The sequence below is a fragment of the Mastomys coucha genome, unplaced genomic scaffold (assembly GCF_008632895.1).
Source record: "Mastomys coucha isolate ucsf_1 unplaced genomic scaffold, UCSF_Mcou_1 pScaffold23, whole genome shotgun sequence".
NCBI lineage: Eukaryota > Metazoa > Chordata > Mammalia > Rodentia > Muridae > Mastomys > Mastomys coucha.
Window position 1 is genome coordinate 89,328,152 of NW_022196906.1, and position 15,809 is coordinate 89,343,960.

The 15,809-nt window shown below is 41.7% G+C and overlaps 1 protein-coding gene and 1 pseudogene across 7 annotated transcripts in view; both read right to left on the reverse strand.

The window, feature by feature from the left end:
- Pls1 (plastin 1) overlaps positions 1-15,809 on the reverse strand; it is a 94,090-nt gene that overhangs the window by 31,476 nt on the left and 46,805 nt on the right. For 4 of the 7 annotated variants that reach the window (XM_031344888.1, XM_031344887.1, XM_031344891.1 and 1 more), the window contains exons 2-4: positions 9,834-9,938; positions 1,863-2,026; positions 434-563 (exon numbers count right to left, since the gene is read on the reverse strand). In XM_031344888.1, coding sequence (XP_031200748.1) covers positions 434-563; positions 1,863-2,026; positions 9,834-9,903 — 364 coding nt within the window. In that variant the 5' untranslated portion in view covers positions 9,904-9,938. Of the gene's footprint in view, positions 1-433; positions 564-1,862; positions 2,027-8,035; positions 8,142-9,833; positions 9,939-15,809 lie in introns of those variants that run through there. The other 3 variants (XM_031344893.1, XM_031344894.1, XM_031344892.1) reach the window with 2 other exon arrangements.
- Positions 14,113-14,596, reverse strand: LOC116073173 (annotated as a pseudogene).

Genomic DNA, 15,809 nt, shown 5'->3' on the forward strand with positions numbered 1-15,809 from the left:
CACAGAGAAACCCTGTCTCAAAAAAAAAAAAAAATGGTGGTGACGAAGGCTGGGGTATACAGCTAGGGTACAGTACTCCCCAAGTGTGCCTGAGGCCCTGGATTTAATCACTCCCCCAAATCCTTTACAAATGCTCCAGACATCATGGCACCCACCCAGCGCGGAAACACAGACAGCATCTGTTTTGGTTTTGATGGCTTTGGTTTGACATACAATGGAAACGTGAACATGAGCACTCGGCAGCGCTGGCATTTTTCATGTCGGCAGTGCTGAACCCAAGATATATTTAAATCTGATATCACAGTATAATTAAGTCTGCAGCTTTTCTCTCCCTCCACTGTATCGAAAATAATGAATCACAACAACGGCCTAAAACAGATGACATTTCCTAAATGCACCAGGGATCGGCAGGCCAGACTCGGAGAGGAGATACCTGAGTAAGAATGCTGGGTGCCCTCGCTGGAGATGGATGACGTCCCCCCGATGGCAGTGATCCCTTCCCTTTTGTTAATTATTTTTCGGAACGTTTTGCTGATATCTTTGCTTTTTAACTCTTGCATCAGCTGGAATAGAATATAGGTAAAATTGAGACATCCTAGTGACCTGAAGGACAGCCAATGTTTGCATTTATCTGAAATGACACAAACGTAAGCATGAATCCGGTGCTCTCATGCTCAACATCTGCATATACAGGCAACTCTGCCATTCTACCGACCGCACAAAACGGACTAAATGTCTGAAACCTGACAAGTAGAAGACATTACAGCTGAGCTGAAACAAAACACACTGAAAATATTGTGGTACGGCCAACGTCTTTAATACTATAGCCGGTGAAATCACTGCATGATAATGATACTAAAATACTTCCGTGAAGGCTAACTGCTGCCTGAACACCCCAAGATAAATAGATGTTCAAGTTAAGAAGTCAGCATTTGGCAGACTACCTAGAGACCGAACAAAAACTCTCCCTCACCATCATTCCCTGAGCTCCACAGAGTGCAGCAAGGCTAAATGAAGTAATAATTTCTACATGTAACAACGGAGATGACTCTTCTGTGATCTAATCAGACCGCCTCTTCCTACTTCAGTGACCTCCTGGTGGTCAGGATTAAAAAATCTCCTACACGGCCCCACGAGACCTGACTCCTGCTACATTGCTCAGCCCCTCAGCTCTACCCTCTTTCCGATTGCTTGAGAGATCCAGCATCTCCAGTGCTACTGGGTCTTGGAGCACACTGCCACTTCTAACTGCTTCCCACACTTGGTCCCACCCCCTTTCCTATTTAGCTTCTTTCTTCCCAGGTCTTCACATCTTCCTAGATGGAGGTGACTTCCCCAAGTCCCCAGGTCCTCCATTCTCCCCTTCAAGCTCAGCTCCAACCATGCTAGACACTTACAGGGCCTGTGCTGTTCTACCACAGCCATCACCACCGTGGGCGTTTTTATCCGCTTTGTGATTCTGCCTTTCCCGCTATGTGGACATGCCACAAACACAAAGCCCATACCCCTTTCTGCCCAGAGCTCAAATATTTACCTAATAGATGAAGAATGCAAAACTAGACAGCTTACATCTTACTTATTCAATTACACTAAAGATCGATAATATTCAACTTAAGTACAGTTATTCTAGGGCCTGGATGACTGTTATCTGAACTAGATATCCATCCAATATTCTCCTTTGTTGTATGATTTGTGGAAATTATTTCCACAATGATATTTGTTATTAACATCATCGCCATCATCTTAAAAGCACTGTTTTGTCTGCTCTCTGCAGCCAGGTCATATCGAACTTAACAAAGGCATTACTGAGATCCTACTTGGGACAAAATGATTGATAACTATGAAAGTATTGGACTACTCACCGACACGAACTCCTCAAAACTGATTTTACCATCTTTGTTGTTGTCAGCGACTACTAAAATTTTCTCCACAATCTCTCGCACCTTGTACCCAGGAAGGGGAAGGCTTGCCTCCTTAAATAGGTCCTGAAGTTCATAGTCACTGACATATCCACTGTTGTCAATATCTGTAAGGATACATGGTAAACTGTCAAATGAAGGAATGGCAGAACTCTAATAAAAGTTTGTTTCGTAAGTGGAAGGAGCCTTTACTCTGGCAGTTCTCAACCTGTGGATCTCGACCCCTTTGGGATTTGAATGACCCTTCCATAAGGGACACCCGAGACCATCAGAAAATACAGATATTTAATTATGATTCATAACAGTAGCAAAGTTACACTTATGAAGTAGAAACAAAAATAAATTCATGGTTGGGGATCACCACACCATGAGGAACTGTATTGAAGGGTCTCAGCATTAGGAAGGTAGAGAATCGTTGCTTTATTCCTATATCTGAATGATACAGGGTATGTGGACATTAGTTACTTCTCTGTTACTATAAACACCATAACCAAGAAAACTTACAGAGGAGTTTATTAGGAGTGACAGCTCCAGAGGCCTAAGAGTCCATCAGGGCAGGAGCTAGAGGCCAAGGGCTCACATACTGAACCACAAGCATGGAGCAGAGATTGAACTAAAAATGACCTGACTTCGCTGGGCAGTGGTGGCACACACCTTTAATCCCAGCACTCGAGAGGCAGAGGCAAACGGATTTCTGAGTTCGAGGCCAGCCTGGTGTACAGAGTGAGTTCCAGGACAGCCAGGGCTACGCAGAGAAACCCTGTCTCGAAAAAACAAAGAAACAAAACACAGCAAAAAAAATGAACTGACCCATTAACCTCTCGAAGCCCACCCCAGCAACTTCAGTCATTTAGCAAGGCCACACTTCCTAAACCTTCCCAAACAGTGCTACCAACTGGGTACCAAGTATTCAAATGCCAAAGACCATGGGACAGCTCATTAAAATAATCATACTGTACAATATACTGAATCAAAGCACTCATGCTTAAATAGAGTCCATTTCATAGATTTAGAGCTCGTGTATGTATTTTAAGTATATGGTATGGACAGAGCTCTGACAGAAATCTATGCTTCAGAGAAATAAGCTTGAGGGAATGCCAGATATATATATAAAAAATATATATATCAGCAAAGGTCAAGATGGAATAACCACCCAGACTTTATGCTGAGAAAATTTTTAAAATGGAGGCTAAAGAGATGGCTAAGAATATTTGTTGCTAGCCGGACGGTGATGGCGCACGCCTTTAATCCTAGCACTTGGGAGGCAGAGGCAGGCAGATTTCTGAGTTCGAGACTAGCCTGGTCTACAGAGTGAGTTCCAGGACAGGCAGGGCTACACAGAGAAACCCTGTCTTGAAAAAAAAAAAAGAATATTTGTTGTTCTTGGAGAGGAGGACTGGGGTTCAATTCCCAGCACCCACAGGGTAGCTCACAGTTATCTGTAACTCCAGTTCTAGGAGATCCAATACTCTCTTCTGACCTTCAAGGACACCAGACATGCATCTGGTGTTTATACATACATGCAGACAAAACATTCACATATATAAAATAAGTTAAGTAAATCTAAAAAAAAAAAATTTTTTTAGCCCAGCCATGGTGCATGTCTTTAGTCCCAGCACTCTGGAGGCAGAGGAAATAGGATCTCTGTGAGTACAAGGCCATCCTGGTCTACACATCGAGTTCTAGGACAACCAGGGCTACACAGAGAAACCCTGTCTTGAAAAACTGAACACACACACATACACACACACACTCCCACATTATTTACATAATGTCTATCTGCTGCATAGAAAACACATGTAATCATTTTACTTGTTGATAATTTACTGCTTGTATATATTTCACATTGTTGTATATGTTTAATCATGTTTGATAACATTTTGGGATTAGAAATTTCACCCCTGTACTTTGATTTCTGAAAACATACTTCTAAATGTTTTCATGTTATCACTAGGGTGGCCTTGGGCAGGTGGCAGGGTTCTCTAGAGACTGGGAGCACCTCTGGACTCTGAACAAAACAATTCTGCTTAGTTGGCAACAGATCAAGCTGCCATCTCGAGTGTTCTGGCGATGGCATGGAGTCAGCTCACCCCGAATCTTGTCAGGGCCAATCTTCAGAGTCCAGAGTGCCACCACTGCACCAGAGAAGCACATATGTGAAGTTCCATCTTCATGTGCCCTTGTCTAGATTTGGAACTGGGAACACATCTCTGGGTGTGCCTTGGAGGGTGTTTCCTCAAGGGTTTGACTGAGAAGGGAAGAGCCATCCCAGCTGTGGCCAGCGCCTCTCCAGAAGCAGAGGTCCGGCGGAAGGAGAGAAGAGTGTAAGCTGACTCCCAGCATGCACACATCCGTTTACATCCACAAGTCTTGTCTGATTTTCACTTCTTGCACTTTCCTCTTCTCTGTAGCATTCTCTCCCCTCCCATCTTGTTTCCTTTGTCTTCTGCTTTTCCTTTCCCTGTCCCCTTTCCCTTAGCTCACTAATTTACTATTTCCACATTTAAGTAATGTATTAACTTCACCCAATGCTACACATTAGTTTTGCCATTTTCTATCTTGTTCTTTACTGATGCCCTGGTGGGCTCTAACTATATTTCTGTCCCTTATATTGCTTGCTGTGGTTCTTGCTGTTAAAGCAGTTTGTCTTCTCTGGCTGATACTGGAGTATCATCATGAGCCCTCAGGAGTAGGATGCTCAGTAAAAATATCCCCAAATAAAAAGAAGAGATATTCAACCCAACAGACATGCCATAGCAACAAAGAAACATTAAAAAAAAAAAAGGGCAAGATACCATGGTGCCTCTAAAATATTATAACTACCCAACTGCTGTATTCAAAGCTGCTGAACTGAGGGATGGTCCTAAGTTTACTAGTAAAGACAATGGTAAATGACCTTAAATAGGATTATAAACAAGCAAGTGAAGGAAAAAAAGAAGAGAAGGGGAAGGGCAGAAGGAAAGAGGGAGAAAGAGGAAAAAAGGAAGGAAAAAAGGAAAAGGAAGGAAGGAAATCAATTCAGAACATAAAGAAAAAAACCCAAGCCAGGAAGTGGTTGCGCACGCCTTTAAGCCCAGCACTTGGGAGGCAGAGGCAGGCGGATTTCTGAGTTCAAGGCCAGCCTGGTCTATAGAGTGAGCTCTAGGACAGCCAGAGCTACACAGAGAAACCCTGTCTCGAAAAACCAAAAAAACCAAAATAACAACAACAACAAAAAAAAAAACAGAACAACAACCCCAGGGTAACACTGAGTATGAGTAAAGCACCAATATACATAAAAAAGCAACAAAGGAAGTCAGCACAAACATTAATGGATGGGGGGATACTAAGTGAACAGAAATCCTGGAGATCGAAAACTTTACGAACCAAATAAAAATGCAGTAGAAAGCACCCACTGGCAATAGACTCAACTATGCAGAAGAACACCAGTAATAGATAATGAGTGACATCAATAAAGTACAACAGTCAAACATTAACAAATGCAGAGAGGAAGAAAGGATGACCATATGTTGAAGAACTCCAAGATAAGATCAAAGAGTAAACCTAATAATCCATGGAGCAGGAGCTCAGATAAGAATTAAAAAAGACTCTATCAACAAAATTGTAACTAGCAGTTACCTAAGTCTATAAAAGAAATGGACATCCAATCACAAGAGGGACTGAGAACCCCCAAAGAAGCAGGACGATAGAAAAATGTCTCCTTAATATATTTCAGCCAAGACGTTAAAAATAAAATATTAAAATCTATAAGGAAAAATAGCAACTCATCTATAAAAAAAAAAGTACATCAGAATAACATGAAATTTCTTACTGTACCCCTAAAAGCTAGGAAGCATAAAATGTCATATTTCAAGTCTGTAAAGTAAATCACTGCCAACTAAGGATGCGATCTCCAGCAGAGATATCTATCAATGAAAACTGATGCAGAAACAAGGACCTTTCAAGAGAAGCACAAACTAAGACAGTTCAGTGACCAATCCAGCAGTGCAGAAAATACTTAAGGGGATACTATGCAAAGAGAGAAAAGAGTAGCCTGGCAGTAGTACATGCCTTTAGTCCCAGCACTCAAAGGCAGAGGCTGGTGGATCTGAGTTCATGGACAGCCTGGTCTACAGAGTGACTCTAGGACAGCCAGGGCTACACAGAGAAGCTCTGTCTTGAGGGCAGAGCACAGAACAAGAAACTTAGTGAGAGCTACAGATAACAAAGAAGAACTAGGGAGGACTCTGCAGAGCCTAACATAGTAATCCCTAATATTAATAGGGCAGAGGGAGACGGAGAGGGAGAGGGAGAGGGAGAGGGAGAGGGAGAGGGAGAAAACGATCACCTGAGAAACAACTGGCAAAGTCACAGGAATTATCAAACTTAAATAACCTTAAAAGGAAATGTATATATACATATATATATATATACACACACATATATATACATACATATATGTATGTATATATATGTATATAGAGAGAGGGGGGGGGGTGCAAATACATAAACCTAACCAAGGAAACAAAGACCTAATTGTAGCCCGCGCAGTCGTCTCGCCGGGAAGAAGACACGCGGACACACTAGGTTCCTTCTGCAGCAACGACGTTTACTGCCCTCTCCCAGAGGGAAAAGAGACCGAGCCAGTAATCCGCACTGCTTATATACACCACAGCGTGGCGTGTCTGCCCATGATTGGCTGTTCGCTCATTACCCTACGTGATGCCCCAGAATGGGCCGTGACATGGCGTCTTTTCACTCTACACACATGCGCAAACAGTTCTCTACGCACATGCGCAAACAGTTGTTTACTCGACAGCGGAAGTAGGCGCCATCTTGTCATGGCGAATGCCGGCTCCCTACACCTAATGAAAACTTTGAAACAATCAAGAATGAGTCTGAAGACACGAGACAGTAGAAAGACCTCTCATGGACACGAGACAGTAGAAAGACCTCTCATGCTCATGGGTGGCAGAATTAATATAAAAAGGACTGAATTACTAAGAAACAGTCTACGTATTCAATGCAACCTCTATCAAAATTCCAATGACATCCTTTACAGAACCACAAAAGAACAATCTTAAAACTCATATGAGAACACGAAACACTCTTAATATTCAAATCAGTTCTAAAGAGAAGGAGCAGTGCTGAAGGCCTTACAGTATCTTACCTCAAACTACACTACAGAGCCATAGTAACCAAAACAGTTACTGGCCCAAAAGCCGACAAACTGACTAATGAAATGGAATTCAGATCCCAGAAGTAAACTCAGACACCCAAAGCTGCCCAACCTTTGACCTTAGACTGAAATCCCTAGATGGAGACACGGGTAAACCACCTTGAGACGGGCAAAGGGCTTGAATACAGATTTCTCTAGAGAAAGCATAGCAGCCGCCATAAGAAATTAGTTCAACCTCTGTACTCATCTGGGAGATATAACTACAACAAGACTCTACATGTAACCTGTAAGGGTGGCTGTTACAAAGCAAACTACAGCAACAGAGTAGGCAGTGGTAAGGATGGGCAGAAGTGAGAACAACTGGACCATGTTGGTGGGGATAGAAAGGGGCACCGCCACATTGAATAGGAGTCAGCTGTACCCCAACAATCAAAGGCGGATGCAAGAGGACCCTGTAAATCCACACCTGGGGCACACCCAGAACTGACAACGGAACCCCAGCAGTTAGACAACTGTGCACCCGGGTCCACAACTATGTGATTCGAAACAACCAGGAACCCAGAAGGCTACCAAGGAAAGCACAGGTGAGCAAAGTGCTGTTGCTGTGCACACAACAGAATGCTATGCAGTTACACACATAATAAAATACTATTTAGGCTTTAAAAGGAAAGGCAGCTATGACACATGCTGCATCATAAAGGCATCGTTCTGTGCTAAGTGACAAGGGAGTCACAAAACCACAGCTACTGGATGATTCCACTTGTGCAACGTAACTACAAGAGGGAAGGTTCAGTCAGAAAGGACAACATGGTGGTTTCCAGGGGCTGGGGGAGGAGGGACCTGGGAGCAGCTGTTTAACAGATGCGGAGTTCTAGTGTGACAAGATGGAGACTTGTGGGAAAGGATGGTGGTCCTGAGTAAGGGAGTGGACTTGCTCCCCCCTCAACTGGATACTCACGCTCTGGCGTCTTTTAACCCAGTTTCAAAAAGAAAACAGGGCAGGCATATTTTTAACTGCTCACTTTCCACGGTGACCTCAAAATACCCCCTCCAGTAAGGCTGCATGGGGTGTTCTGCCTCTGGAAGAGTTGTTTGTGCTTCCTGAGCTGAAGAAGCCCCGTTTCTCTTGTAAAAAGTCAGCAAGTCCACATTCTGCCAGTATTAGTGGGTCCCTCAAAGAGCAAACGATCTCGCTGTCAGAGTTATTCCATCAGTAGACTGTCTGTTCAAAATACTATTAATTAAATATTGCGAGATTATGTTTCCGTGAGTCAGAAAGATTAAAGTTGGCACGCTCGACAAAGAAAACCGATTACTGATTTCATTTCACTGAGACCCGGGAAGGGTCTCTTTCATTCCAGGCACCTGTACAGCGACTACAGCACTGAGCTGAGCTGGCAGAACCACTTTTATTACCTGCTTCTGACTGCCTAAAATAAAAGAGAACATTTCAATAACTCCCCAATTCTTGGCTTGGAAAAAATGCCGAGCACTGCAGACAATATTCTAAAACATTTATTGCTAATGGCTTTCTGCAAAGCATGCCATATTCACGTGATATTACAGTGATAAATGGGAACATTTCCACTCCCCTCTCCAGGTAGACGAAGAAGGCCCAGAGAGTTTCATAAGTGCTTGTTTACACACTGATGATTCATGGATCACTTTTAAAAGACAAGACAAGCAATATTTTTAAAAAGGATAATACTTAATAATAATAGCTATTATTGTTGTTATTATTATTATTATTATTATTATTATTATTATCCTCACACTCTAAGGTTAGCCCTACAGAGTTTTAGTCATTGTTCAGGAGGCTGGTGAGATGCCCAGGAGTGAGACCATCTTTGGCCATATCCTCCCTGCTCCATCATCCCTTGTTTTCCAAGCTGGGGTTTATTCCCCAAAAACTCTGCTGAGGAAAGATGGTGAGCTTGAGGCTTAGTGTCTGCTTACTGAGCTCAGCTTTCAGAGTTCACTTTCTACCCGCATACTTTTACAAATTAAAGCAAAGGAAGGAGGGAGGGAAAGAGGAAAGAAGGAAGGAAGGAAGGAAGGAAGGAAGGGAGGGAGGGAGAAAGGGAGGGACAGAGGAAGGAAGGAAGGAAGGTGTCCCTATTCTTGTTTACCAAAGTTTTTAAATAGGAAAGTGTGAAACCAATATGACAAAAAGTGAGGAAAATGTTTTAGAAGAGGAAAAGTACAAAGCTGCTAAGCCAATAATGTCAAATTGAAACACGGGATGATTTCAGAGAACAAAGTGGGGGAAGGAGAAAGACAGTCTTTGAAAACAATAGTAAGATTTTTTTTTTTTAAATATGTATAGGAGGGAAAAGGAGACATATAGCCTTTAAAAACAAAACTATATTTTTAAAGGCTCTGTATTGAGTCAGAGAGTACTTCAGTTAGTGACTAAGGCATGAGACATTCAGTTCATACACAAGGAAGCATTTCTGTATTTTCTTTTCTGTACCGAGCACACCATGCAAAGTGCATTCAGTTACACTGTCATTCATTAACCTGGATTGTCCTCTGTGCATAATGATCAAGAACTAAAGTCCAATTCACCTAGAAATGCAAACTCGTCGTTAGCTTATCTTTCAGAAGGAATTAAGTGAAACCAGGGTAGAGAAAGAAAGGGAATGCCCTGAGGAGAGCTGAGCCCTGAGGAGAGCAGAGGGGCAGACAAGGACGCTGCCCAGTCCCTGAAGCCTGGCAGCAAGCAGAGTCAGACGCCACAGCTTCCTCCACCTTACCTATTTTATTAAACGCTTCTTGTAGCTCTTCAAGCTCCTCCCGAGAAATGGTGGTGGTACTGTTTTCCATCTTTAGACTGGAAGGGCTACTTTAGGTCTTTATATCTAGAAAGAACATATTACCAAAAAAAAAAAAAAAAATTAGCTCCCACGAAATGTTTGGTAATGTGTGTAAGGCAAACAGGAAGCACAGTCTCTGCAAGAAGTCACCCAGAAGGTCTGTCTGACAAGGAACAAACAGTAGGTCACCTGGTGACACATCCAGATCAAGTCAGGAAACAATAACAGATTCAGCATGGGGCGGGGGAGGGGGCGGGGGGGGTAGGGAGGCTTGGTTTCCACACCCTGCGCTTCTATAAGACATGAGCTTCTTAATAGTCTGTATGATTTTCATTTATATTTGAGCTGAGTATTTCAGTTTAGGGGAAGTATAGCATTTGGACGTATAAAGGACAAAGAAAGTAAACTTAATGACATGCACAATAGCCACAAAAGGGTTAGCGTCTGCTCATGTAGAGATGAATTTATGCCTGAAAGGTTCACCTTCAAAATAATCCAACCATAGCCACATTCTTCCCCTTTCCCTGTAAAAGGTCACTCCAGATTAGTGGAGCCCTTCTCAGAACAGGGAAGGCAAACTAAAAAGGGAAGAAGAAAAAAATTAGGCTATTAGAAAGTAAGAAGTGGGCCAACTGTTTAAGAGCATTACCTGGCTCTTGCAGAGGCCCTAGGTTCAATTCTCAGCCCCTACATCAAGTGGCTCACATCTGCCTGTAACTGCCAGGGGACTTAACACCCTCTTCTGGCCTCTGTAAGTACTGCATACATGTGGTTCACATACAAACAAGCAGGGGCATATATATATATGAAAAAATGTCGTTGCTTGTATAAAATACACACAGAAATTTTAAATTATACCCATCTTACTGCCCAGAAATTCTACCTAGTATCTTTATACTTCCTCAGATACACTTTCTAAACGCAGGTGCCTCTGGGGTGGTGGTGGGGTGGGGTAAGATGTGCTCATATTTAGTATTAATGCATTATTAGTATGCTTTCATGTTATTTATCAATAAAACGTTTAATGGCCACATATTACTATCTCATAATTTACCTGGTGAATTCCTCACTGTGTGGTATTTACATGGTTTCCAGTTCTTACACACAATGCCTCAAAGAACATCTTTGTTCCTATCCATGTTTGCTTCTGTATGATAAAAAAAAAATCTAAACATGTATGTTACTTATATGTTTAAGACTTCGGATGTATAACAACAGTTCAACCTTTTCGTTTTGTTTTAAGACAAGGTCTTATTATGTAGCCCAGGCTAGCCTGGAAGTCAAGATAATCCTGTTCCCTCCTCCTAACTATTGAGATTATGGGCATACATTACCACACCCAGCTCAACTCCTATTCTTAGGTGACTTAGTGATTTTTATATTTAGCATAGAAAATGAATACAAATTATATTATGTCTCTCTCATGTGTACTTAGATATACAAGACAGTTAATATGTACCACAGAATATAAGTAAATAGTTGTGTCCTATAAGAGAATAGGGACAGAAGCGAAATGAGAAACCCATTTTCAAATGCTTTTATACTTATATGTAATTTCACGTATATGAGTTTCAACTTCCCCAAATATTCACAAAATCATACCAATTATCAACATAATTTATTCACTTAAATTTATCATGGCAATTTAATTATGTCAATTCCTATGAAACATTCAAAGAGTGATATGATCTAAGCACAGAGCCTGCCTCAGCTGCACATGTACTAAACTGGAGTGATCTGCATATCAACTTCTAATAATCTCTGATGTTCTCTCAAAATGTTTTTTTATGACATTTTTTAGTCCTGGTTTAATGTAATTAAATAGGTTTTTAAATATTATATTGCCCACTATTTAACTTTGCACTTTATTTTTTTTAACAAATCGTAAGAGTGGCTTTAGATTTATCAGTGAGAAAGACAATGGCCCACTGAGTCAGCCTACTGGCTCAGAAGAGCACCTTACATCTTACCATTAAACATCCGTTTTATTAAGTTCTCATTTTTAGAGGCTTTTTCTACAGTTACAACTTTTTTTTTTTTTTTTTTTTTTTTTGAGACAGTGTTTCTCTGTGTATCCCTGGCTGTCCTAGATAATTCATTATATAGACCAGGCCTTGAACTCAGAGACTCATTCACAAACCTCTGCCTCCTGCGTGCTAGGATTAAAGGTGTGTGCCACCATGCCTGACAGTTAGGACTCTTTATAGGCAGGTTTATTTTGTGTTGAAAGAAATCAATTAGCAGGATATCTTGCATAACTTCCTAATTTTTCAAACTACTGTTCCAGTGGTGAATCAATACAGTTTTGGTCATCTTGCATGCCTTATTCAAAATGATCTCTACCACTTGCCTAGAGTTTTAAGGCTGCAAATAAAGTGTGCTGATGACTTTGCACTGGAAATGGTAAATATAAAACTGGGGCTCAATGCTTAGCCGAACCTATTTGATTTTATGTCATTTGTTAATCATATATAATTATTTTATTTGCCCACAATGAAGCAAAATATTAGCATGTAGTATATTAGAAATCATTTTACCCATGGGCAATTCTTATTTTTTTGCCTTTATATCTAGTAGGTATAAAAGATGTTGCTTTACGTCTTTCAGTATTTAAATGAAACAAACAGAAATAGAGAATGATCTTTAAGATATACATTTGAAGTGTGATACACTAAGGTAGGGTCTCCTTGTGTAGCGCAGGCTGATCTCAAGCTCAAAAATTCCTCTGCCTCTGCCCTGGGATTACAGTTGTATATGTCTACAACCAGCTGAAGGGACGAGCTTTTGTATGTGCCTGTATGCACATACAAGCATTTGTTCATGTATGTATGGGTTTGTGTGTTATTGTGTGTGTAATTATGTGTCCTTTTGCATGTGGAGGCCAGAGGTCAATACAATGTGACTTCCTAGTCACTCTCCATGTTTAATTCTGGAAAAAGGTCTCTCCCTGAATCTAGATCTCATTCATTCAGCTACCCTTATTGAGAGCAACTCCCAGGGACCTGCCTATCTCTGACCTCCAGGGTCAGGATTACAGATGCTCATCCCTAGACCCAGCTTTTTATGTTGGCGCTGGGATCAGAACTCAGGTCCACACTCCTACATGGAAAGCACTTTACCAACGGAGCCATCTCCAGGACCAGAGATGGCTCGAGGTGTAAGTTCTAATTCAATCCATGGAAGGCATATTAGTAAAAACCTGGTGTGCCTCTGTGGTGAGAAAGGAGGATGAGACAAGAAGATCTTGCTGGAAACTTTTGACCTGGTTAGCTAGAGTATGCTCAACAGCAGAAACAAGGGACCCTGCTTCAACAAGATGGAAGGCAAGAACCTCAACTCTCAAAAGTTGTCCTCTGAGCCGGGCAGTGGTGGCGCACATCTTTAATCCCAGCACTTGGGAGGCAGAGGCAGGTGGATTTCTGAGTTCAAGGCCAGCCTGGTCTACAGAGTAAATTCCAGGATAGCCAGGGCTACATAGAGAAACCCAGTCTCAAAAAGAAAACCAAAAAACAAAAAAAAAAAATAGTTGTCCTCTGGCTCCACATGCATGCCACCTCACATGTGCAATGTCAGTCACACACATACATACGTACATACATATATACGTACATACACATGTGTACAGGAAAACACACACACATATATATAAGCAACAATAAATGGGAAAAGGAAGCCATGAATTTGAAAGAAATCACGGAGGGGTATATGGCAGACTTCACAGAGAGAAAAGGGAAGGAGGAAAAGGTATAATTATAATCTCAAAAACAAAAGAAATACTGTTTAATAAATTACAAAGACTAAGAACTGCCCGCTAAACCCTGACAGTAAGCCATCAGAAGGCACAAGCTGCTCCTCAGGGTGATTCGCCTGGCTTCTCCAGAACCCAGTGTAAAAATGAAACAGTGAGTACCCTGCATAACAACTGAGAGATTAGAAGAGGCCTGAGATACACAGCCACAGGTGAATACGGTCCTACGTGGATCCAGTCTGGACCAAGCAGCTGGAAAACACATTCTGGGAAATAACTGTAGGTTTGAATATGGAATGCCAAGTAATGTTCAAATACTTTCATCACCCATGCTGTTACTTTTGTAACCTGTTTTTATGGAGGTGTATACTAGAGGTAAGCCCTAGAAGCCCTATGGCTCTTCAACATGACTCCTCCTCTTCTCTAAGGAAAACACTTTGCAGTCTGGGTCCTTCATTTCTTTTTTGTACATTAGGCCATAGATCCATATGGAATGGGCTCCAACAGCTCAGGCTCTTTTCCGTCGGTCCTCACAAAGTGCGCTTCTCTGGGCGGCGCAGGCTGGCGCTTCAGCTGAACCCAGGCGCCCTTCTCTTTGGCTTCCTTTTTCTTCTGATTGTTCTCCTTCACCTGCTTCAGGAAGCTGTCACTGTTCTTCGAGTGCCTGATGTGCTCAATCCGCACATTGATCCTCTTGGTCAGAATCTTGCCCTTAACTTGCTTGTTTACAATGATGCCACGGCATGTTGGGTGACATTGTAGACGCTTCTGGTTTTGCCATGGTAACACTTATGGGGCCTTCCTTTCTGAACAGTGCCCATTCCCTTGATGTCTACAATATCACCCTTCTTGTAGATCCGCATGTATGTGGCCAAAGGAACAATTCCATGTTTCCTAAAAGGCCTAGAGAACATATACCAGGGGCCTCTCTCCTTTTTCCCTTTGTGTTCATCATTTTGGCGAGTTCCTGGAAGATGGCTGCCCCTCCTCTTCTTTTTAAAAGATTCATTTATTTATGTGTTTTCTGTATGAGAGTGTTCTGTCTGCTTGTATGCCTGCATGTAAGAAGACGGTGAATCCCATTACAGATGGTTGTGAGCCACCATGTGGGTGGTAGGAATCGAACTCAGGATCCCTGGAAGAGCAGCCAGTGCCCTGAACCACTAAGACATCTATCTCTTAGGCCCTCTTCAAGATACTTCAACGACATTATGAAACTGAAATTCAAACCCAAGTCTTAATTTCCTAACTCACTGCTGTTACCACTTCATGCCGATTTAATGTCGGCACAACAATAATCACAAAGGGAAAAGACAGGAAGGGCTTCTCGAGAGGAAATGCAGATGGACGCCCAGTGGAAAAGGAACCTTTCTTTTTTTATTATACACTTCTGTATCCTTTTAGACCACAAACCTACTAGCTCCTCTACATAACTGAAAAAGAGTGAAGGCAGCTGTGGACACACAGCAACTATAGTACACGAGAAGTCTGGATACATGTTTCAAATACTGATAACGACAATATTATATATAAACCTATTAACTGTATATGGACATTTTAAAGGGCACTGGCATTTCTTATAATGCAGAATACGACAATTAAAATACTAAATGTAAACACTGTGACATCCACGTCTTTGCTGTCCTGCGGGTATTCTCGTTTAATCCACGCCATTCTATAACGTAGTCCCTGCCTCTGTTCTGATACTTCAGCAAGAATTTTGAAGATAAAGGAAATCATTGTCACTTGCAGGAAAATTAATGCAGCCAAAATTTATGATAGCAAGTGAAATAATCCAGACTCAGAAGGAAAAATGCCATGTTTTCTCTCATAAGCAAATCTTATGTTGTTATTTTTAAACATGCATATATAGAGAAAAAAGCTATGGAAGTAGGAGGAGGAGACAGTATGAGAATAGAGGAAGGGAAAGACAGACGACCCTGAGAAGAGAGTGTGAAAACGTCATAATGAAACCCACTCATGCTGGGCCTTGGTGGCACACACTTTTAATCCCAAGCACTTGGGAGGCAGAGGCAAGCAGATTTCTGAGTTCAAGGCCAGCCTGATCTACAGAGTGAGTTCTAGGACAGCCAAGGCTACACAGAGAAACCCTGTCTTGAAAAAAACGAAACAAAACAAAAACAAAAAAAAAAAAAAAAAAAAAAAAA